Genomic DNA, 22,181 nt, shown 5'->3' with positions numbered 1-22,181 from the left:
GAGGTCCCACACCCGGCTCCTCCCGGGGGCTGTAAGCCTTGAGGAGGAGTCCTACCTCACAGCGCCTCACCTCACGTTCAATAACCCCAACCGCCACAGAGCACACACCTGCCCCTTCCCAGCACAGGGATTTATTTCCACATGATGAGATCCATCACCTGGTCCTTTTTTTTTATATATATTTTTTTAACCCCACACAGGAAAGGACCGAAAACCAGGAGGATTTCTGTTTTCCCTCTTGCCTATCCACCTGAGGAGTGCTTTGAAAATTACCAGTGCTCGGTTGAAGTCACCCTTCCCAAGCAGCTGGCTAATTAAATTTTAATAGGACAAACAGGCAAAATATGTTAAACACCATTAGCACTTACAAACATTTACACCTTAGCCTCGAGGCAAGGTAAAGGCAGAGCAAGCTCGATGAGGGGCGATCACGGCCTGATGCTTCCCCACTTCTCTGACTAAACACAGACAAGTCTCTTTAAAACATGGTATCTTGTTTTGAAACCCTCTTTCAATTCCCACATCTCCTTTTCTTTCCTTATCAAACAAAACGCACTTGTAGTAGAGAATGGCTTACATGTGCCAGGGTCCACCTTACATTCACTATTGAGCACTTAGAGTCGAGGACCTGGAAAAGTAAATCACAGCGGGTGTTCCTAACCTACGCCTGTAAATATGACTGTCAGAAGGTACAAAGCCACAGGTACAGTATTAAAACAGCCGGAGAGCACTGAAGGACCACCCTGTAGATGCAGCCAATAAGTTCCGTGTCCTCTCCCTTTCATTCTTCCTCATATTTTTACCTATTAGCTCCCCAAACTGCAGTACTCTGAAAGCAAGTGCAGCCTTTTATAATCTTTTGAATTACCTGTGGACAAAGTTTAAGAGGAGATGAATCAAATGGAAATGTGGGAATGGGAATAGTAGCTGGCACCTGGCTTTGCTCTTTAAACAGCTGGCAGCGCTCTGTACGGGGCCAATGAAAGGTACTGTGTTAAAGCCACCTCGTCACCTTCAAGCGTTTCTCACTACCTCTGCACACAATAGAGGGAGGCTTGATTAAACAGCAGGCAAAGAAAGGAAAGCCCACCTGGAATCAAGGTGGCTGTAAGCTCTGGGGGTTAAACGTGCTGTAGACAACAAAAATAACGTGACAAGGTAAACACACCTGGTTCAATATGGTTTTTATTATCTTCCTGTACCCACAGACTTGCCGAAAAGTGCCTAAAGTGTCAGCTCAATTTTCCCACCCATCTTGCTTTTGTATGGGATCAGTGCTGGTCGAACCTCCTCCTTCAGGAACTTTGCCACCTGTTCAAGAAAGAGGGGGAAGAGAAAGTGAGCAGAGAAGGCGTTCCCTTCTTCTCCCTATTCAGACCTGCTTGCCTCATGGGAGCTCTGTTTCACAGAGACACAGAGCAGTCAGATATGCCCAGGATCAAAAATTTGAAGCCCATATGGTAGAAAGACAAAGAATTCAAAGAAATATGTGTAAATATGTCCCAGATAAATGCATCTGCTGTAGTAGTACGAGCAGAGATAATAGAAAATGTGTGTACTCTCTGGCACACAAGAGGATGGAGGATGAAAAATTAATTAGATAACAACCCCTAAAACTGTATCCTATTTTGAGTACTTTACCTGCTGAGGAGCACGTCCAGTGAAAGAGGAGGGATCTAGAAGGCTATCAAGTTGTTTATGGATGGGGCTGAAGTAAGGATCAGCACGCACACGGGCAATGAAGTCATTATCACCCCCTTCCTGTTTCACAACAGCAGCTGCTTGCTGGGAGAGAACACGGATCTTCTCGTGGCAATCCTGCAGGAGCAGGGGGAAGAGAAGGGAAAACGAAAAAGTCAGTCTGTTGTTACTGACTGCACAGGTTTATCATGCTAACTTGTGCAGGAGGGAAAAACACCAAAGAAGAGTCCACTGAACAGCACACAAATGGAACACAGCTTGGACTGTAGTGTTTCATATATCACATCTATCATATCTGAAAACAAGATTTTATTAATCCTTCCACATCTGCTCAATTATACCACAGAGTTATGGCAGCAGAATCCTTTACACTTCCTCAAACTCTTCAAATACTCTTAGGATTCACTACGTGATTATTTTTTTTTCAGTTGTTCTACTCCTTACTTTATTTTTCCTGAGACAGATGAGAATAGCTGTTCCCAGAAATACTCTGTGAACTGTAATAAAGGAATTCCTTACTCACAACTAGTCATGCCCTGTATGGAACATCGTGGGAGCATAACAATGAGAAGCGTCTACAAACTTGGAAAAGAAAAAAAGAAAAGCTGTCCAACTTAATGAGCGGTGAGACTGTGTACACCAGGGCAGACTATGTAAACCATGGATTACATAAGGACAAACTGATGGGGAAAAAAAACAAACATACAAACCTGAGGGCTTTAAGACGTTCTTTGCTATAGAACCCTCACATGGATCTACGACTGACAACATTCTTAAAACAAATTTTCTGAAACATTTCTTATTCCTTTGACTTCCCATGGAATCAGTCCGTAAAAACAAGAGAACCCGAATGCAGAGGACCACCTACAAAATCAGATGCTGCCATGCTGGCCCTAAACTCGTTATGGGGTTGCATTTATAGACCTGGAATAATTTTCTCCTCAAATGAATTATCTTTGAGCAATCTTCAGTTAGAAGGAAAATGATCTCCTCTTCCTCATCTCCTCCATTCAAAGGCCATCTTGTTCCAGCACCAACCTACCTCAGACAAATAGATCTGGATGTTTAGGGGAGGGAGCTATTCAGTGGCGGGGAAGGCAAGTGAGTTTCTCTGCCATGAGGTGGGTAAACTCAGTTTTGTCTTTAGAAAATGTGCTATTCCAGACTTTTCAGCACATGAAAACAGGACGTATTCATGTGACTAAGGACAGCTTCTGTAAGTGTACTGAACTCTACAGAATTGTAATTAAACAGCACCAGAAAGAAGGTAGGCCAATAGCAAACAGAAATGAAATTAGCTCTCCAATCTAATTAAATAAAGAGGACTGTTTAGGTAAGTACACGGTACTTTAGAAAGAGAAACAGCTGAAGAGATAAGGAAACCATCCACAGGATATGAACCTTAACGTGTTCAGTTAGTGAGCTTACTGACTGACTCAGTGGCACACATCAGAGACGCACAGAAAAGAAAGGAAAAAAGATGTTTCCTGACTAATAGCTAATGACTAAACCTGGGGGTGAGTTGCCAGAAGTGTTCCAGAGAGCTAGAACCACATATCCTGCTGAAAGCTTCCAAGACCCATTTCTGCTCTTTGCAAGTTTTGCTTCATCCCTGATGGGACAACAATTATTGAAGGAAGAGTTACTATCTAAAGGTGAGTGAAAATAAGCTGTCTTGTTGGGATGTAAATCTCATTATCAGTTCTAAACTGATTGTTAAAATTAAATGATAAGGAAATATAATCTAGGTGCATCTGGATTTATTTGCTAACAAAAACGTTCAATTTCAATTTGCTTCAACACAGAAAATTTAATAAAGGACACAAAACAAAATTAGCAACAAAAGGCACTACCCTGAATTCAGGAAGTGTGACACAAGAATGAATGGTTCAGAACAGCCTTACTTGCTTTTTGGTACTGATTCATTCCTTTAATTTATAAGGTAGCCAACTGCCAACACGTTCCATTTAAAGAAGCTTGGCCTGTGTTCCCAGTTCCTTCAAACATTTACAAGAGGAAAACGCCTACTAGTATCTAACATAATAAAAATAGGTCTCTCTCCTCTCCAGCACAGACAGCCAGATTAGCTCAAACACGCAGTGTTCCTAACACTAAAGGATCTCTACAACAGCTCTCCCTGCAGAGAGCAGAGACTGGCTAATATTAATAACTCTGCGGGAGCAGGAAGAGAACACAGAAAGGTGGGAGATTCAGGACAAGAACCCAGAAGCTTTTGTTTCTCAGGAGTGAAACATCAGAAAGTAAAATAAGGTATTTTTAAAATCATTTGTACCTGACGATTGCCTCCTGCTTTCACCATTGCCATGATTATATTCTCTGTGGCCATGAATGGAAGCTCCTGCCGGATCCTTCTGTCAATCACCTTAAAAAAAAAAAAAAAAAAAAAAGAGAAACAGCATTATAGGAATTCTTGTAGACAACCACGATTCCTGGTAAAGTTTTCCTCCAACCTAGAAATTCTGTGATTCTGTGATTCTCCTTTTGAATCCCCAGGACTGTGCAGTGATGAACAGGTAATTGCTCTTTTTGAACTTAGCTCTGAAAATCTGTTGGAGCTGATAATAGGAACTGAAATTTTAATGGAACATTACTGTGGAAAAGATGTACAATTTTATTTTTTTAAAGCCTGTAGGTAAGTTACGGGCCTGTATGAGATCTGCCTTGGATCTTTTGATGGTAAATTCTACAAATTCATTGTGCAGCTCAGAGAAAAATACTCCTTTTAAGAATTTTTGAATTTACTATCTTTTGGCTTTAACAAATGCCATTTTAAGCCTGCATTGCAGACAGTAAGAATGGAGAACAAAACTCAGGAACTGTTTGAACTATCAGACAAAAATGTAATCCATTGAATGTGAAGATTTTTTCTTTTTCTTTACCCACTCTGGCTTAGTTGCAGCATTATCAAGGACACAATGCTTCACATGCTATCTATATCTAGTGTTTTACCTTTGGATATACCACAAGTCCCTCGGAGATATTCTGCAGCGTACTCAGGATGATGTCAGCCGTGAGGAAGGCCTCGGCCAGGCACACACGCCTAGGAAACAGACAGGCACAGGGGCCCAGTTAGCAATAAAGGTCACGTTAACATCTACCACAGATCCAGCTCCTAAGTTTCTGTAAATGTCTCTTAGATAGCGTACCGTGGACCAAAAGGTGGAACTGTTCTCTTTATGGGAGCTTCTTGCTGCTTAAAGGTCAGTACAGAAAGGAAAAGAGAAGAGAAAGCGTAGAGGCACACACAGAAAGCTCCAAAATAATTCAATGATTACACAGCTAGAAAAGAGGGCAGCAATTTACAGAGCTAGTAAACACACAAGACTATCTTCCCCTAGGTGTTCTGCATTGCCCTGTCTATGGATCCTACCCTGCAGGAGTAAGACTTGCTGTGCACTCATGCTGTGCCTGGCTGTGCTCAGCAGGGAACTTCGAAAGAGATCCATGCGGCTGGTGGGGGTTTTCTCTAAGAGACCAGCTCCTGATCACTAAGCAGGCTCCTGACAAAAAGGAATGCCAAAAGGAAAGGAGGGAAAGGAAGGGCAGTAGTGGGGACTGTGCTGTATCAGGCAAAAGAGTCTGGGTCACAGTGCAGCCAGTACAACATCACCCACCTGTAAGAGCAGTACCTGGCCCATGATAAATCAAAATCTTTTCAAACTAACTAGTACTTGAATCTTGTGCTACATGTAAAGCTGCCAATTCTATCATACTGTGTTCAAAAGGATGCCCTTTATGCTGTTTTGTAGGTTGTTTGCTTTTCCTCTGGCTTGCCTTCCTTTCAAAATACTTCAGCTTTGACAAGAAAAATCCAAGGCACAGAATTTTGTAAACAGATTATGAAGTAGACGAACGACTCTTTTTGTAAGATAAGGTCAAAATAAAATTTGAAACATTCCAGTAGTTATCTCAGTGCTTGGTAGCTCTTGGGAAATAAACCCACCATATCAAACAATATCCAATCTCTGAAATTTTACAGTGTTTTTCTGCTGTTCAGTATTCCACGTGTCCTGTATTTTAGAAATCCCAGAGACCAAATTCTGCATCAGAAGACTGCTTTGAACATTTCAAAGCTAAATAAGAGCTTTATGCAGATTTAGTACTTACAGCTAGATGGACAAATTGAATGGCTATCATTCACTTAATAACAACTATAGATAACTTCTGCTCATCTCTAAGTAGTCATAATGAAGAATCAGAAAACAAAGCCAAGTTTGTTGAGCATGTCTAAAAGACCTGCACAGGTTTTTATGAAACATCACTTAGTAATGGTTTGTGCTCTTTGGGATTGAAATTGCTTCTTGTATGGAGCAACACTTTACAGAGAGGTGAAAATAAGTGTCTTCAGATTTGCCAGAGGGTAAAGGGTTTACAGATAAAATATTGAATTATTCAGTGTTAAAAGTGAAGAAGCGTAGGGTCAAAAATGATGTTCAAAACAGGAAGAAAAAACCAATCTGAGAAATGTGAGAGCTGCTATGCTACAACACTATGCTTTTGAAACCAGAAAACTATAAGAGCAATTCATTACCTATGTTTCCTGCATCCCTCCTCTCTCTGCTGCTTTGCTTTGCAAAAGGTCTTGACGGTTACAGAAAACTAACATTTTTCATCTGGTCTTTCAGAGGAAACCAGTCTGCAAGTCTCTAACTTCTATTGAGACTGCTTTTCATCAAGGTGGTAACTTGTGGTTTTAGTTTAAAAATAGTCTTTCCTCAATACATCAAAGGGCCTTCTTGCACAAGACCTTCCAGAATCACTGCGTTGCATGGTGTGAACAAACCTGTTGGCGCTGTCGTCCAGCGTTCGCTCGAACCACTGCACAGAAGCTGTTTGGAGGGGATCCATGATCAGAGTCATCAGGTGTCGAGCCAGGCTGCAGCACCGTTCTGAACGCATCGGGTTCCTCTTGTAAGGCATTGCACTTGAACCTGTGAAAGGAGAGAGAGTGGTGGAAATAGCACGCTCAGGAAGGTGCAGGGCCTCCTCCAGATAAGAGAAGTGCGTCAGGAATCAAATTTTGACTAAAGCCTCAGAACATGACGGTTTTCTAAATGCAGTAAAGAAAATGACAACATCGCACTTCTTCAGATTGATCAGAAACATCCAAATGTGGGGGGGAAAAAAGTGAGAAGACATTTTGCCATTCTGCAAAACAGCGTAAGTACTACCACAGAACAGGAACAAACGGACGTTATTTCTAGTGCAGCATTTAGCACCATCTCTCTAAGCTACCCATGGCAACACTAGCAGCATTCACGACCCCTGTAACGCTGTTCTTCCAAGTCAGATACACTGCTTCCTTCTGCTTCATGTTGAAATGTACTTTAAAACCAATCATGTAATGCAGAATGGTTCAAGTAACAGACAGGGCTAAGGCTTGAACTGCTGACTCAATCCTATGCAACTATTTAGGGTGCCTGGGCACCAACGTATAAAACTTGACATTCCCTCCTCCCCTTTTACCAACATCAGAGTCATGTCACTGGCATTTTTCTGGCAAGTGTCCAGTCCAGTTTTATTGTTCCAAGTTTGTCTGTTTACAAACACCAAAATGCTGAGTCAACCAGGAAACCTACAGCTCTAGTTAAGTTCTTAAGGAATGGAAAAAAACGTGTTCTCCTCAGACCCAGGGCATCTTCTGTGGTGAATGCAGAATGCATGACTGCTTCTGCTCTCCCTCAACCCAGGAAGTGCATGAATACAAATATTAAAATTAAATTCATTACTTAATATCCAGAAACCTTTACCTCACACCCCAGTTGATTTAAAGCAACTTCTGCCAGTCACATTTCTAAGCTTGCTTAAATTGCTGCACCAGCATAAGTGAAACAGTCCATACGCCAGTCCCAGAAATGGCTATAGTCTCTTACCAATCTGGTCCTTCTCAAAAGGCTCCTCTATCTCCTTCAGGTTGGCCAAAAGACGAATGTCCGTGCAAATCTAGAAAAAAAGCCCAAGAAATTAACAAACAGAACCAAACCAACACTCACCAGTATATCTCCTGTCAGCATTTGTGAAGAATCACTTACATTGGAGTCCAAGAAGACAACTGAGGAGGCAGTGAAAATTTGAGAAAAAAAATGACACTACAACCACAGCTCCTGGCCTATAAATCCCACAGTCAAGAAAGAATAATTAAAAGAGGGTGTCCACTGTATTAGAATACAACAGGACTCCAAGAAGGGCAAAGCTTTGCAGGGAATGTTCAAAGATACCAGGAGGGAACACTGAAAAACCATAACAAAAGTACAGCGGCTTGCAAATACAGATAACGTGTGCTCACTGAACCAGCCAGCTTACAAAACTGAAACAGAAAAACATACCACAGATCACTTTAGCCCAAGAGAAAGAGGTGGGAGGAAAGAGAGATAAATCAATGAAAAGAATCCACAGTGTAAGGAATGTTTCAGCGATTCGTGGCAATAGAGGGCTTGAAGGGTAAACCTGGAGTCTCTGGTATCTGGGGGGGTTCAGAATAACTGCTAACTATTGTGACTAGTGCATGGGACACTAAGCAAGTCTCTGACACCCGGCCAAGATGGACAAAAGCGAAGGACAAGGAAAAAAGCCTGGGAGGAAGATTATGAGCCTTCAGCACGTGAGACCCCCAGAGGGACCACTAGAGAGTGATATGCCTGCGCCAGTGGGAGGGTTTGGGTTTCGGGAACTAATTATAATAACCCTGCCTTTTCTAGAAGTAGTGATGAATATGTATTAGCCTAGGAGCATAAAAACCAGCCGCCTGATGTAACGTGTGTGTGTGTGTTGGAGGAGCCCAGACTCCCTGCGCACCCACCAGTAAATCTTATAAAGCTAAACTGACTCGGAATTTATAACAATTTGGTGACCCTGACGTGATCCTCTTGGGTCCCGAGGCTGCGAACGCCTAAGGGAGGCGTCCCCCACCCTTGTTTCGTTGTGGCCCTTTTCCAAGGGCAGTAGGGAGCCCAGCTGGATTACGAACAGAAGAGGCAAGTGAGGAACAAAGAGCTCTCCCCTCCTCTGGTTTACAGCCGTAACTCTGTGCACGAAGATCCGAACGAAGATTTATCATTTGGTGAGTACGCTGCTGGGTCTGGCTGTGTGATGGTGTGTCGGGGTGTGATTGAGATGGGACTCAGTTCTGAAGCATGTGGAGGCCTTCTGACTGAAGTGTTTGTTCCAGGTATTCGTGGGTGAGATAACACTCACCAGACACCTTTAGATACAGGCACAGCCAGGAGTTTCGGAACTTTTTTTTGTATAAAAAGAAGTTCCAGGAATGGGTCAGGGACAAAGCAGATCCTCAGACCTGGGAGGTTCGAGGAGGGGCCTCTGGTTTAAAAAGGGGGAAAAATTACCAGATATTCTACCAGATAGTCCCTTAGGGCTAATGTTAAGATATTGGGATAGTTTTAGAAGCACTAAGCATAAGGATAAGGCAAGAAGGGTTCAATTTTGTATGGTTAAATGGCCAAAAGAACCCTTAAGACCCTACGTATCTTGGCCGATGTTTGGGTCCACGGAGGACTGGATCTGTCAGGCATTGAATATTCATGTGAATGGCAGAACACCTGTGGATCTGGAAGAGAGCAAGTGTGCTGCAGCCTGGTTAAGACTAACAGAATCACACGCCGCATGTATATTTAATTTAATTGCATAAAAGGAGGATGAAGAAGATAAGGAGTGGGAGCCCCTTGATAATTTGCCTCCTCCAGATAACCCACCTTCCCCAACTGCACCGACCCCTAACCCATCCCCACCTGCCCAAAGGACAAGGAGGCAACAGAGAAACAGGGAAAGGGAGCAGGAAGGGGCTGAGGAGCAGAGGGGTTTATACCCATTGCTGGGGGTACCCTGGGGAGGTAACCAGGGAGGAAGAGGCTTTGTGACTGTGCCCCTCAATATGTCAGATGTGAGAAATATTTAAAAAGGAAATGGGTAGTTTACTGAATGATCCTCGAGGGGTCGCAGAGAGATTAGATCAATTCCTGGGACCTAACACGTATAGGTGGGAAGAAATGCAGTCGATTTTGGGGATCCTCTTCACCACGGAGGAAAGGGGGATGATTAGACAAGTGGGAATGAGAATATGGGAAAGGCAAAATCAAGCTGGACTGCCCAGGGATACAAAATGGCCAAATGTGGACCCTAACTGGGACCACCAAATAGCATCAGGGCAACAGGACATGAGAGATCTTAGAGCTATAATAAATCAAGGCATCAAGGAGGCAGTACCAAGGGGACAGAATATTAATAAAGCTTTTAATGAACACCAAAAAAAGAGAGGAGTGGCTAGGAAGGTTAAGAAAAAGCCTCCTAGTGTACTCTGGCCTGGATCCAGATTCACCCGTGGGGGGGTGCTACTGAAAACTCTGTGGCAAAATCATGGGAGGACATACGAAAAAAGATAGAGAAACTGGATAACTGGCAAGACAGGGGCTTGGAGGAATTGTTATGAGAGGCTCAAAACATCTTTGTGAGGCGTGATGAAGAAAGACAGAAAGCCAAAGCAAAAATCTTTGTGGCTGCTGTCAGAGAAATCCAAAAAGGAGGAAAAAAAAAATAACATAAGAACCTTTTTTTTAAACCCATATAAAACTGTGATTAGCTTTCCAGGAGCTGGATCACCCCGAAAGCCTGAACGGTACCACAGGCCCACATCAACCCTGAGACCGGGCCCAGCCCCTCGAGTGAAGGCTCTTCCCACACCCTCAAGACTGGACGGCGCAGAGGGATAAGCAATGCTATACATCCTGGTATTGTTTTTACAGGGGCAACTGAGCCATGGGCAAGAACGGAGGAATAACTTTTTCATTCTGGGGGAGGAAGTGGCCAAGGCCTTTAACCTGAGTAACTGCTGGGTTTGTGGAGGACCAGGGGGGGATGAAAGTTGGCCCTGGGTAGCTGGCCCGGTTGAACCCAAGTGGTGGGTTAGTAATTTGAGTGAAGTTCATAATGGGACACAGTTTTGGAAAGAGGAAGGAGGCCTGTGGCAATTGCACTCGTCAGATCGGGGTATGTACTGCTTAAACAGAACAGGAACGGTAGCGGTAGGAAAAAGCGTTTGTAATTGGACGCTGTCTCCCGGATATGATTGTGCTGATCCTGAATGTAGACCCATAAACTGTACAGCACGTAGTGGGCAATGGAACGCCACACATGTCCAGCTGAGAAACGGGACTTGGCTGAAATGCTCATATAGGGAGTTTTTGGGATCTGGATGTGAAACCGCAGAAAGAGCACAAGCAGAGGGGCAATTTGACAGTCAGATCTTGAGCTGTCAGCGTGATAACACCACTAGGGAACAGCACGTGGTAAGGGTCTACCGCTGGAGGTGGCAAGATGAGAATGGGAGACAAGTGTTCTTTAAGCATTTCTGGTCAGCTCGTAACATGACAGGCCACCAAGGAAAACTTGATTGTAATTGTAAGTGGGAATCCAATGCGGGAGCTTGGAGGTGTACATATACGAGTACAAAGGGGGCAGACATTGTAACAGGACCACTCGGTGACAAGAACACTCTGTATTTTCACGCTCCAAAGAATAAAGAAGGATGGGATGGTCCTTTTCCAAATGGGACATGGGCCCTAAAGGGACATTACTGGGTGTGTGGCAAATACGCCTACAAGAGGCTACCCAAAAACTGGTCAGGAATATGCTATGTGGGGTACATAAGACCCTTGTTCTTTCTATTGTCACAAATACAAGGAAATCATTTACAAGTAACATTATATGATGATGTGAATAGAGAGAAACGATCTACTGATGTTTCCTTAGCCGGGGGTAGTGCCCAAAAATGGGGAGAGAATGAATGGCCTCCTGAAAGAATCATACAGCATTATGGACCAGCTACCTGGAACCCGAACGAGGTAGTATCTGGGGCCCAAGAACCTATTTATAATTTAAATCGAATAATTAGGTTGCAAACTGCCCTCGAAATTATAACCAGTCAAACAATGACGGATTTGGGTCTTTTGACTGATCGATCCACCCAGCTGAGGAATGCTATCTTTCAACACAGAATGGTTTTAGACTATTTACTAGCAGAGGACGGGGGAGCGTGTGGAAAGCTGAACGATTCTAATTGTTGTTTACAAATTGATGACAACGGAAAAGTGGTTAAACAGATAACAAAGGAAATTAGGAAATTAGCCCACGTCCCAGTACAAACTTGGAAGGGTATGGATTGGGATTTGTTTTCCTGGCTGCCCGGCGGACCATGGGTTAAACAGATGCTATTTTTATTTTTATGTGGTGTAATGATGTTATTATTTATACCTTGTATGATACCTTGCTTTACATTATTGATACGCCGAATAATAAATAGTAACCGATTTGTGATGACTTTGGTAGGGAAGAAAGGTGATATGTCAATAATGATGCTTAAGCAACGGACCCCCCAAGAACCGACTGATGAAATGCAGTTGTTACTGGCGAAAGTTGAAGAAGAGATATGAATTGCAAATATTAAAAAGAAGATGAGGGACTGTAAGGAATGTTTCAGCAATTCGTGTCAATGGAGGGCTTGAAGGGTAAACCTGGAGTCTCTGATATCTCTGAGGGGGGGGGTTCAGAATAACTTCAGAATAACTGCTAACTATTGTGACTATTGCATGGGACACTACGCAAGTCTCTGACATCTGGCCAAGATGGACAAAGGAAAAGGACAAAGAAAAAGCCTGGGAGGAAGACTACGAGCCTTCAGCATGAGAGACCACCAGAGGGACCACCAGAGACTGATAAGCATGCTCCAGTGGGAGGGTTTGGATTTTGGGAACTAATCGTAGTAACTCTGCCTTTTCTAGAAGTAGTAATGAATATGTATTAGCCTAGGAGCATAAAAACCAGCCACTTACTGTAACATGTGCGTGTGTGTGTGTGTTGGAGGAGCCCAGACTCCCTGCACACCTAACGCTGTTTACTTGCCTTTTATTGACCCCATAAATAAACCTTATAAAGCTAAATTGACTCGGAATTTATAACAAGGACCGGCAGAATAACACCATTACCAGAGAAGCAATTAATGGGGAGCAAGCAGTGAAATTTAAAAACTCATATACCACTAAGAAAGACATTTACTCTATTTGGATCAATTTAGCACAGATTAGACTAATATCTGGCATGGGAGTTGTTAATCCGTCTTGAAATCTGCTTGGTAAACTTTTTTTTTTCCCTTAACACTGGTCTTAAGATCTTTGAAGTCTGATGTCTACGCATGAACCCAGTGGTGAATTTACATGATCACAAAGAGAACAGCCAAACAGCTCACATTTCCTGAGGAAAGCATTTATCCCCACAGGCACCTTCTCTTGCACTTCTTCCTGGTGTGTACAGGTAGGGGGCTCACCTTGTGTACAGATGCTCCCAGGCTGGCCAGTACAGAGAGGATGTCAATATCCACCTTGCGACTGTAGGTCTGCCCCGTGACCATGTACGATCTAGAAATGAGCACAGAAGTTGAGTGTTCTGGACATTAAACCATATAACAAGACTTTGAGCAAGGAGTGACAATGGCTTTTGAAGTGGGTGACAGCACTGTCAACCTGTCCCAATACCAAGTTTGGATTCAGGCCATCGATTTCTTGGAGCAGCATGCACGAGGAGAGAGAGAGAGCAGAGGAAAAACAGACAGCTGTGCTTGGACAGGGAGACAGCCAGAAGTGGCCTGCTTCGGAGGTGGAGTTTCCTCCAGAGGGCTGCAGGTGGGAATGGAAGACCACCAGGGAAGGTAAAGTCAGCAGCAGCACAATGTCAGTGTGGCAGCCAGTGGGATCTGGGCCAGCACGGGCAGCAAGAGTCAGACTGTTAAGAGCAAATTCGGGTTACTAAGCATTCTTGTTACATACCGCTTAAATCCTGCCTTTTCAGTCACTAATCTGTCCAGCTCTTCAACCTCAGGGGAGGGAAAAAAACAAAACAAAAGGACCTCAGAACGCAACAACTCAAAAAAAAAAAAGGTCAGCAACAGCAAAAGGGATCCTCTGCTCTTCTCAGTTTACCATCCACAAACCTCACACCTGCTGGGAAGTACCCCTCCCACAGATCTCTGCCAGTGGGCCCCACAGGGATCACAGTGCCCTCGTGACAGCAGAACCTCCACGCTCCCGCAAACACAACAGCCTTGCAGAGGGGAGATGTCCAAGGCTGCCACGGGCTCTGTCTGACTTACTTTACTGTGGTCTCCCTCAAAGAGCTGCAGGAAGCTGGCTTGCGTGCCGGTGGTGCCCTTCACGCCCCGAAAGCGCAGGTTGTCCCGAGCCCGCTCCAGGTTCTGCAGGTCCATGCACAAGTCCTGGATCCACAAGCAGCAGCGTTTCCCCACGGTGGTGAGCTGTGCAGGTCTGAAAACAAACAAGAACAGGAGACAACTCGTTGACAATCTGCACAGTAACTCCACAAGGACCACGTTTAGCGGCTGTTGAGACCCCTCTCTTTCATTCATCAGAGCAGGAGTTAAAAAGATCTGGCACATGCACACCACCAATGAGTGGCACTGGAGGATATGATCATTCTTTTCAGGAATCAAATGTAGTTACTGTGCATGTTAAAAAGGGGATTAAGAAATAAGTGAGAATGGATATTTGAAGGTGCTTAACTACTGAAGCCTTCTATAGCTTCTTAAAGAAAAAAGTGACTGCACAATGGTCAGAAAAAATATATATATTTTATCTTTTTTTTTTTTCCCAGAACTCTGTCAAAAGGAGAAGCCTCAGTCTGTACAAATAATATGGCTTCACAGGTCGACTTCCCAGGCTCCTTATTTCTGCTCCCAGCCACAGCTACCAGGGATCTGCCAGGAGACCCAGCTACCTCCGCTGGCAGAGGGCACCCCCTGCCGGTGCTCAGCCCAGAAGCTGAAATATTTCAAATTATCAAAATGAACACCAAAGGCAACGCCTGTACTGTTTTAAGACTTCACATGTGAACAAGAAAAGCACAGAAAGCACGTGAGATGTGGAAGCAGGGATGGGTGATCCAGGAGGAATACGGAGAAACCGTCCAACACTGCAGGGAAGGGTTAGGGAAGCCAAAGGCTACCTTGGGGTTGAATCTGGTATGAAATGTGAAAGGCAATAAAGAAAGGCAATAAAGAAAGACTTCTACAAGTTCATAACCAGCAAAAGGAAGGCTAGGGAAAACATAGACCTGCTCCTAAACAAGGCAGGGCGCCCTGCTGACACAACACACAGAAAAGGCCAAGGTACTCAATGTCTTTTCACCTTGGTTTTCACAAGTAGGACTTGCCTCGTGTACACTTCTTGAACACCCCTTTGTGCTTTCCAAAAGTCAAGCTAAAACACAGACCTGAGAACAGTCCCCTGAGAAGCTGTAGATGAAGAGGGACCAAGGACTAGAGCTGATCAAACGACACGGCACATACAGCAAGGCCATTAATCAGAGACCTGAAGCTCCCACTCTCCTTCGGGAATGATTTTAAAGTGCCAGACATAAATACTGACATGATCCGTGCCTAATTTCCATGGATCTGGTGTTCCACATCACCAGGGTAGAAAACCCAGGCTTACCTCAAGATGCATAGTTTAAAGCCTCTGAAAGCAAACTGTCTTCATGAAGTAAGAGACTAATTACCTCCCCCCAAAGCAGACCGGTCCAAATCTTGCTGCACTTTGACTCAGGAGCCTGCCTAAAAGCAGTCAATGCCAGCAGCACTGCACAAAAAGGGTAATTTTCCAAAGAGACAGCAAATGCCAGTGTCCTGTTAAAATGGGGAAATTCTTCCTGTTTTTGTTTTGTTTTGTTTTCAAAGGGACCCATATACGGCTGTGTGAAAACCAAAGGATCTCATAACCATCAATTCAGAAGAAAGCTTTAGCAGGCTGAGTAGCTGAGGTTTCCTGCCAGCAACAAACTTTTCTGTGCTGCAGTTGAAAACAACTGAAATGATGAAAAAAAAAAAAAAAGTATTACAAATATATTATGTGATTGGAAGCTGGAGATTACAGCCTACTGCAGATCACAGCCATGCCTCCTGGAACAACCCCAGGATTTACACATCAGTGTTAGCAAGTTCTTTATGCGGCTGTGTTAAAACAACTTTGGGCTGTGCTAAAACCACTGCTGACAGCTATCCAAAGCTACAGCTCGATTTTCTGAGGCAAGGCTGGAGCTAGGCTCGTATTCCTTTTCTGAACCACCACCAGCGTCCTAACGATGTCCAGCAGTGCCGATTGCCACAGGTCAGGGATGGGAAACAGAACAGAGAACGGGGACAGTAGTGGCAAGCCAATTTATCCAAAGAACAGCCAAGAAAATGAAGGGAAAGGCTGATGGCTACTTACTGGTAGTGAGTGAAGCCCAAGGTAGGCAGGTCAGCGTACTTCTCTGCAAAGTCGGCCAGCCGGCTGATCACCCGTGCGAGCTGGTGGATGCGGGGAGGATAGAAAAGAGGCAGCATGAGAAAGGAGAAAAAAAAAACAAAAGTGGAAGCTGGCATGCTTAAGCACAGTAATGTTGTTAGAAAAGGGAGGAGAGAAGCAAGTGTGCAGTCTTTAAATTTCTCCCTCTAGTTGTTGAATGTAATGTGCTTCGTTTTTTAGGGCATGCACAGATTTTTTTTTTAAATTTTTTTTTACTTTTTTTCAAATTTTCACAAGATTTGAGCAGGGGATAATGTAAGTAGTTGGACTTTAGCTGAAGCTAGACCAGTCTTCATGCCCAACCCAAGCCTACATCTGGTGTAGCTCTGAGTATTTTATTTATTCCTGGAATTGGTTAGAAATAAAGCTGCTTGGAGCGTAACTGACACATTTACAGTCTGGCAAAAATTGGATGCCAAGACATTCAGGCCAGCTATGCTCCCAATATATTTGTCCTCAGAAAATTGTATTACACAGCTTCCTTAATGCAGACACACTCCTAAGTAATCTAGTTATGGGGTGTCTAAGCTCACCCTGAAAGCAATAGAGTTGTTTTCTAAAACTGCTACCACTGGCACATGGAAACTGCTCCTATCTACCAAGAGTTGCTTATAACTCTCATGATAAGCAAAGAAGATTTGGGGAAAGACAGAGATACAGGGAAAGGAAGATAACTGTTCACTTGCTTGAGGACAACCCAAGCAGGCAGCTCCTCCAGCAAGGCCTATGAAAATCCAGTCATTATTCACAGGCCACCAGCACTGCCCACTTTGAGACACTCTGCGTAACCGCCTTCTCACCTGGGGTAGCAGCAGGTTAAGTCCATCACGGAGGACGATCAGATCCTGAAAGAAGCAAAGAAAGGAAGTTTGGGCCACGTCTGACCACCACCCACTCCACCTGAAGGACCACACATACTGGCTTCTCTCAGAGGACACAGATGATTACAAAGCCTGGCCTGCTCAGAAGTCTTCTTACAATCAAACCTCCGCTTTTCTGCTTGTACCCAAACACGGCGAGGAACTTGTTTATGACAAAAATGCTGGATCCCGCATCATTCTTACTATACTACCCACGGAAAGTCAAACTGGGCAGTAGAAGACTGATTTCCACGATCTGGACATAAATGATTATTTTGAGATATTCCTGATGCCCATCGCACACCAGACTAAATCATTCAATCCAAGCAGAAAACAGAGGCACTGTAAGCAAAAGATAGCAGAGCAGTGAGTGGGCTGATCGTGCCGAACTCTTGCCTTTCTCCTTTTGAGACTCAAGTACAGCTGGGTGCCACGTGACGTGGAAGGAAGGTGGTAACAGCTAAAAGCCAAAGAGATTTGCAAAGCAGTAAGGTAAAACTAATCATGCAGCAGCTTCTAATACAACAAAAGAGGATATGAAGTTGCAGTGACTTGGACATCAGGGAACAGCAATACACTGAGACTTTAGTATGAACTCAGTTTTATTTTTTTCACAAATATTTTAATAGTTCTGTAGGATAGCAACACTTCCTGCTTTATTTAGCCTATTTATCCATTCCATTGAAGGACTTTACCTACCCTGAATCACTACAGATGTCCCAAGTGACAACTGAAAGCTCATGGGCTGCATATGCCAAAAGTCGACTTGTTTTGTAGGTCAGTGAACTCTTGCTCCATTGATGCAACTGACAGCTCGCACGTTTGTGCACACATCCCAACTCTTACGACCATTACTGTCTTACCTCCACAAATATTTAACACACAAGAGCTTAGGGAACAGCTAATTTGCAGATAGATCTTGCTTCATATCAAAAGGGAGACGACACAAGAGGAACCTGCCTATTTAGGGCAGCTAGGGAAATGGATAAATAAATTCGAAAGTAAAACTAATAAAAAATTCTGAAAAAAATCTAGTGAGCACCATTTTATAAAGTAAAGTTTATAAAGAGCTATGAAGTCAGCACCTGTGTCTTTGTTTGGCCCAACTAACAATGCTTTATTACCGTGTTGTCCCCGACGTAACAGGAGGTTGCTCCAAGGTGAATGATGGCTGCAGCTTTGGGACAGCAGTGGGCGAAGGTGTGAACGTGTGCCATCACGTCGTGGCGCAGCCTCTTCTCTTCCTCCGCTGCCATCTTGAAGTCGATGTTGTCCAGGTTTGCTTCCATCTCCTTTATCTGCTCATCTGTGATGGGAAGCCCAAGCGACTGCAAGGGGAAAAGAGCTTTCTGTTGCCCTTCGTCTTTAACAGATAGACCAAACTGCAATAGAAGCTGTTTAGATTATAGAATTACAGAACAGTTTGGGCTGAAAGTGACCTTAAAGCCCACCTCGTTCCATGGGCAGGGACACCTTCCACTAGTCCAGGATGCTCAAAGCCCCATCCAACCTGACCTTGAGCATTTCCAGGGATGGGGCATCCACAGCTTCTCTGGACAACCTGTGCCAGTGCCTCACCACCTTCTGAGTAAAGAATTTCCTCCTTACATTTACCCTTAACCTACCCTCTTTTAGTTTAAAGCTACTGCCCCTTGTCCTATCGCTGCACCCCCTGACAGAGTCTCTCCCCAGCTCTCGTGTAGCCCCCTTTAGGGGCTGGCAGACCACTATAAGGTCTCCCTGGAGCCTTCTCTTCTCCAGGCTGAACAACCTCAACACCCTCAGCCTGTCTTCGTAGCAGAATGGCAACTGGGTGCAGGCAAGTCCTAAAATTCTTCATCTCAGCCTGAGACTGGAAAGCAAGGAAACGAGTTACTTGACCTGGAAGCAGGAGACAAATGCTCCCAGTTCATGTTTAAAAACATCTGCTGAAATTACTCAGCAAGCTGATTTAGGAACAGAGTAAGATATTGAAGTGCAGAATTATACACGGGTATAAATCTTGCACAGTTCTATGCTTGCACAAGATAACTAAGCTGAGAAAAAGTTATTTTCCTAATACTGTGAGTTTAAAAGTCTCACAGTGAACTCGGCGTTACTGCTTTTTCTCAATTAAAATGCTACTGTTTTGCACATTAGTACTTGCAATTTGTCAACAAGGAAGCTTTAATGATACAAAACGTTTCAAAGCTGGGTCTGTTCAGAATGAAGCTGCCTAGTAAAATGTTTTGCATGTAAGGAATCTGGAATTAGAGAAAACAGCAAGGAATAAACATCCAGATTCCCTACGTGCAAAACAGTCAGATTTTACTAGCCAGTTTGATGCTGTGGGGTGTCCACGGGAAGGAAGAGCTCCAGGAAATCTGTACTTGTCTTTCAAATAATGTGTTGTTTAGGTAAAGAGCTCAACGTCTGGAAAATAAGATTGAGGTATTAGTGGGAGTATCACAATACAAATGAATTTATGTTAAAAAAAAAAATAAGCCAGAGTTTTGAGGTGGGCATGAACTCACACCCTTCAGCTCTTAACCCAGACCTTGGCTGCTGTCTCTGGGAGGAGACCAATTTAAGACTCTCATAATCACACACTTCGTAGGGTCTCCTCTTTCAAACTCACGCTATTATCTGCTGTAAAAAAAAAAAAAAAAAAAAAAAAAAAAAAAAAGAACTGTGAAGATTTTCTGTCTAATCCAGTTCCCAGTGACACCAGTTTTTGGTTATTCACATAATCCAAGTGGACTACTCAAAAAATTTTCCCTTAAGTAGGATGAATATTGCAATGAAATATGAAATACTGAAACCACTTAGCTCGCCCTGTCCTTCAGCTAAAACTTACAACTAAGCTGCATGCTCCCTCTTTTGCTACTTCCCTGCAACCTTCAGAAAACCTATGGTGAGATCTTCCCAATACTCTGATTTACTGCAAAATAGAGACTGCAGGGACTGGAGAAGCAGCGCACAAATGGCTTGAAAGGTAGAGAGGAGAAGCAGTGGAGTAACTTTGCCCATAGTTCATTCATTGCATTATTATATATTGCAAAGAAATATTATGAAGCTTCAGCATGGAACTGGAGGAAATCGCTTGTATCTATCGCAGCGTGACTGCTGACAGAGCTAACAGGTGCTGAGGAGCTGACTTTGAGCCCACGACTGACATCAGGAGACAAACTCCCCTGGAACGAGGTGACAGATAAAAATAGCAGCGTCCCTCCTCCCGGCGTGAAAATGGTGCTCAAGAAATCGCAAGATCCGTCTCTGCTTTCTGGGAACACAGCTCTCTGTGGAAATGGGATGCAAAAAAGGGACAGGAGACAGGGATGTACACGGGGGAACCCCGAGGCCTGGGCTTGGGAGCAGAAACCAAGAAGCCCCCCGCTGGCTCCTTCAGCAGCTCCTTGCTCCTGTTGGGCACGTGGGTGAAGCACCTCATTTTCTAACAGCAGAAAAGGCGATAGTTTATCCGCTGGGATCGAGGTGGCCGTGTAAATTATCATGCTTTGACCATGCAAAGCTCCTTAGGCGGGTGTTCTTGGCGTGACGGGTGATGAGATGCGCGGTCAGTTCACGCCAACATCTCAACCGTGGTGGTCACAGTACCTGAGATGGAGGGGGGCTCCTCTTTACCACGGCTGTATAATTACACCCTCAGCTTCTAAAGCATGGCCTCTGGTGCAGCAGCAGCATGGTCCTCGGAGAAGGCAGATATTAAATGGCTCTGGGCACTGCCTGCCCGCGTGCTGACAGCAGCGGCTTAAACAAAAAGGCTTAAACAAAAAATCTTAAACTAGATTTTAGAAGCGTTGACTCCGTGGGAAGTACTGACGTGCCAGCCGGCAATCCCATGGATGTGCTTTCAGCCTCTGCTTCCCAGGGGCTGCACTGGCACCGATCCTTTTGTGCCGTCGGGTTTTTGTGGCACCCTGCCCGCCAGGGGGGTGCTAACCCAGCGTTCAGCCCACTTTGGCCACCAGCGAGGGGATTTAGGGAACGTGAGCCAAATAAACGCGGGCGGCTGCCAGTGAGACCGAGGGCAGCGGGGTGGGTGGGATTGGGCAGCGCTTCGCTCCGTGCACACCCCCCGAGAGCAAACAGGCACAGAAGGACACCGCTGTTTGCAGAGCCAACAACCCCTGCGGGCCCCCAAAAACCGCTTGGCAAGGCTTTTGCCCAGAGGGGTCAAAGGGCAGGAGGGAGGGCGCGCAGCGCAGCGCGGTTTGCAGGGTGAGGATTGCACACGTGGGGTTGTGCCAAACCCCAAACCTCGCGTGCTGCCCTCGCGTGCACCCGGGAGGACAGATTATTATTTTTTAATTCATTCCAAATTTTCCAAGTTTACCCAGGCAGCCCCCTTTTATTATTATTTCCAAATTTAGGGGGGGGGGGATGAGGAAGAGGTTATTTCAACCAGCTCCCTACTGCTCGGCAGGGAGCGACCCCCAGCGCTGCCCCCCGCTCTCCAAGGGCACCCCGCCGGCTGCGCGATGGGGCCGGGGGCTGCCTCCCAGCGCCCTCCCGGGCCCGTTACCTTCCCGTTACCTTCTCCGCCTGGGCGAGGAAGAGCCAGAGGCGGCGCCAGGTGCCGAATTTGTTCCTCTCGCTGAAGATGAAGGCCATCTCGGCGCCGGCGTAGCGCGACACCAGCGGCGAGCGGTAGCGGCTCAGCGCGTCCTCGGCGCCCGCGGGGGTCCCCATGGCAGCGGCGGCTCCGGCACCCAGCGCCCGCAGCGGGGAAAAAGGAACCGGGAGGGGACCCACGCCCCCTCCCAGATAACCCACACCCCTCCGGGATAACCCACACCCCCTCCGGGATAAACCACACCCCCCCCCATAACAGGCAGCACCACCCGGCGGCTGGAGGCCAGAGCGCACGGAGCGAAATACCCCCCCTCTCCCCCCTCCCCAAAAAATAACCCCCCAAACCCAACAAAAAAGTACCGGGAGCCAAAGGATTTAAATGCTTAGCAGCCAAACACATTTATTAGTCTTTTTCTCTTTTTTTTTTTTTTTTTTTTTACGTTTTTTTTTTTCCTCGTTTTTTTTTTTTTCTTTTTTTTCCAGGAACCCAAAAATATTTTGTAGTTATAATGTAAGCAACTGAGTTGCACATAATACAATCATATCTTTCAAAAAAAAATAAAAATAAAATAAAAACGAAAAAAAAAAGCTGTTTAAAAGCCCAAAAAAAAACCTTCAGAAAACTTATATATGTATTACACCATCTCTCAGTTTCAATGAA

At 44.8% G+C, this 22,181-nt stretch overlaps 1 protein-coding gene and 1 long non-coding RNA gene across 4 annotated transcripts; one reads left to right on the top strand and one right to left on the bottom strand.

Annotated features, from left to right (window-relative positions):
- Positions 1-1,167: 1,167 nt before the first annotated feature.
- ADSL (adenylosuccinate lyase) lies at positions 1,168-21,726 on the bottom strand. Its single transcript, XM_068667169.1, has 13 exons — positions 21,482-21,726; positions 18,070-18,273; positions 16,886-16,930; positions 16,008-16,087; positions 13,877-14,048; positions 13,554-13,600; positions 13,055-13,145; positions 7,596-7,665; positions 6,506-6,653; positions 4,672-4,762; positions 3,995-4,084; positions 1,642-1,818; positions 1,168-1,311 (listed from the first exon to the last, which is right to left on the bottom strand). Exons 1-13 carry the CDS (start codon positions 21,635-21,637, stop codon positions 1,225-1,227), a joined length of 1,458 nt encoding a protein of 485 aa, XP_068523270.1. The 5' UTR covers positions 21,638-21,726; the 3' UTR covers positions 1,168-1,224.
- On the top strand, positions 3,003-12,671 carry LOC137848189 (uncharacterized). 3 transcript variants are annotated; one of them, XR_011091214.1, is made up of 3 exons: positions 3,003-3,356; positions 6,452-8,782; positions 10,316-12,671. It is a non-coding gene; the product is annotated as an uncharacterized lncRNA (long non-coding RNA). The 3 variants fall into 3 exon arrangements; XR_011091215.1 differs by lacking the exon at positions 3,003-3,356 and adding an exon at positions 4,197-4,235; XR_011091211.1 differs by lacking the exon at positions 3,003-3,356 and adding an exon at positions 4,197-4,235 and having other exon boundaries at positions 6,348-8,782.
- Positions 21,727-22,181: the final 455 nt, after the last annotated feature.

This window comes from Anas acuta, chromosome 1 (assembly GCF_963932015.1).
Source record: "Anas acuta chromosome 1, bAnaAcu1.1, whole genome shotgun sequence".
Classification (NCBI taxonomy): domain Eukaryota; kingdom Metazoa; phylum Chordata; class Aves; order Anseriformes; family Anatidae; genus Anas; species Anas acuta.
The sequence above is the reverse complement of the archived record's forward strand: the minus strand, read 5'-3'. Positions and strand labels throughout refer to the sequence as shown.

What these genes read in the sequence shown, in the direction of transcription:
- ADSL (XM_068667169.1), bottom strand. Translation starts at nt 21,637, where the DNA reads ATGGGGACCCCCGCGGGCGCCGAGGACGCGCTGAGCCGCTACCGCTCG. An exon ending in GTTACGTCGGGGACAACACG is followed by an intron (nt 16,931 to 18,069) that starts GTAATAAAGCAT and finishes TGCTTCTTTCAG; the next exon opens with GATCTGATCGTCCTCCGTGA. An exon ending in AAGCAGGAGGCAATCGTCAG is followed by an intron (nt 1,819 to 3,994) that starts GTACAAATGATT and finishes CTGCTCCTGCAG; the next exon opens with GATTGCCACGAGAAGATCCG.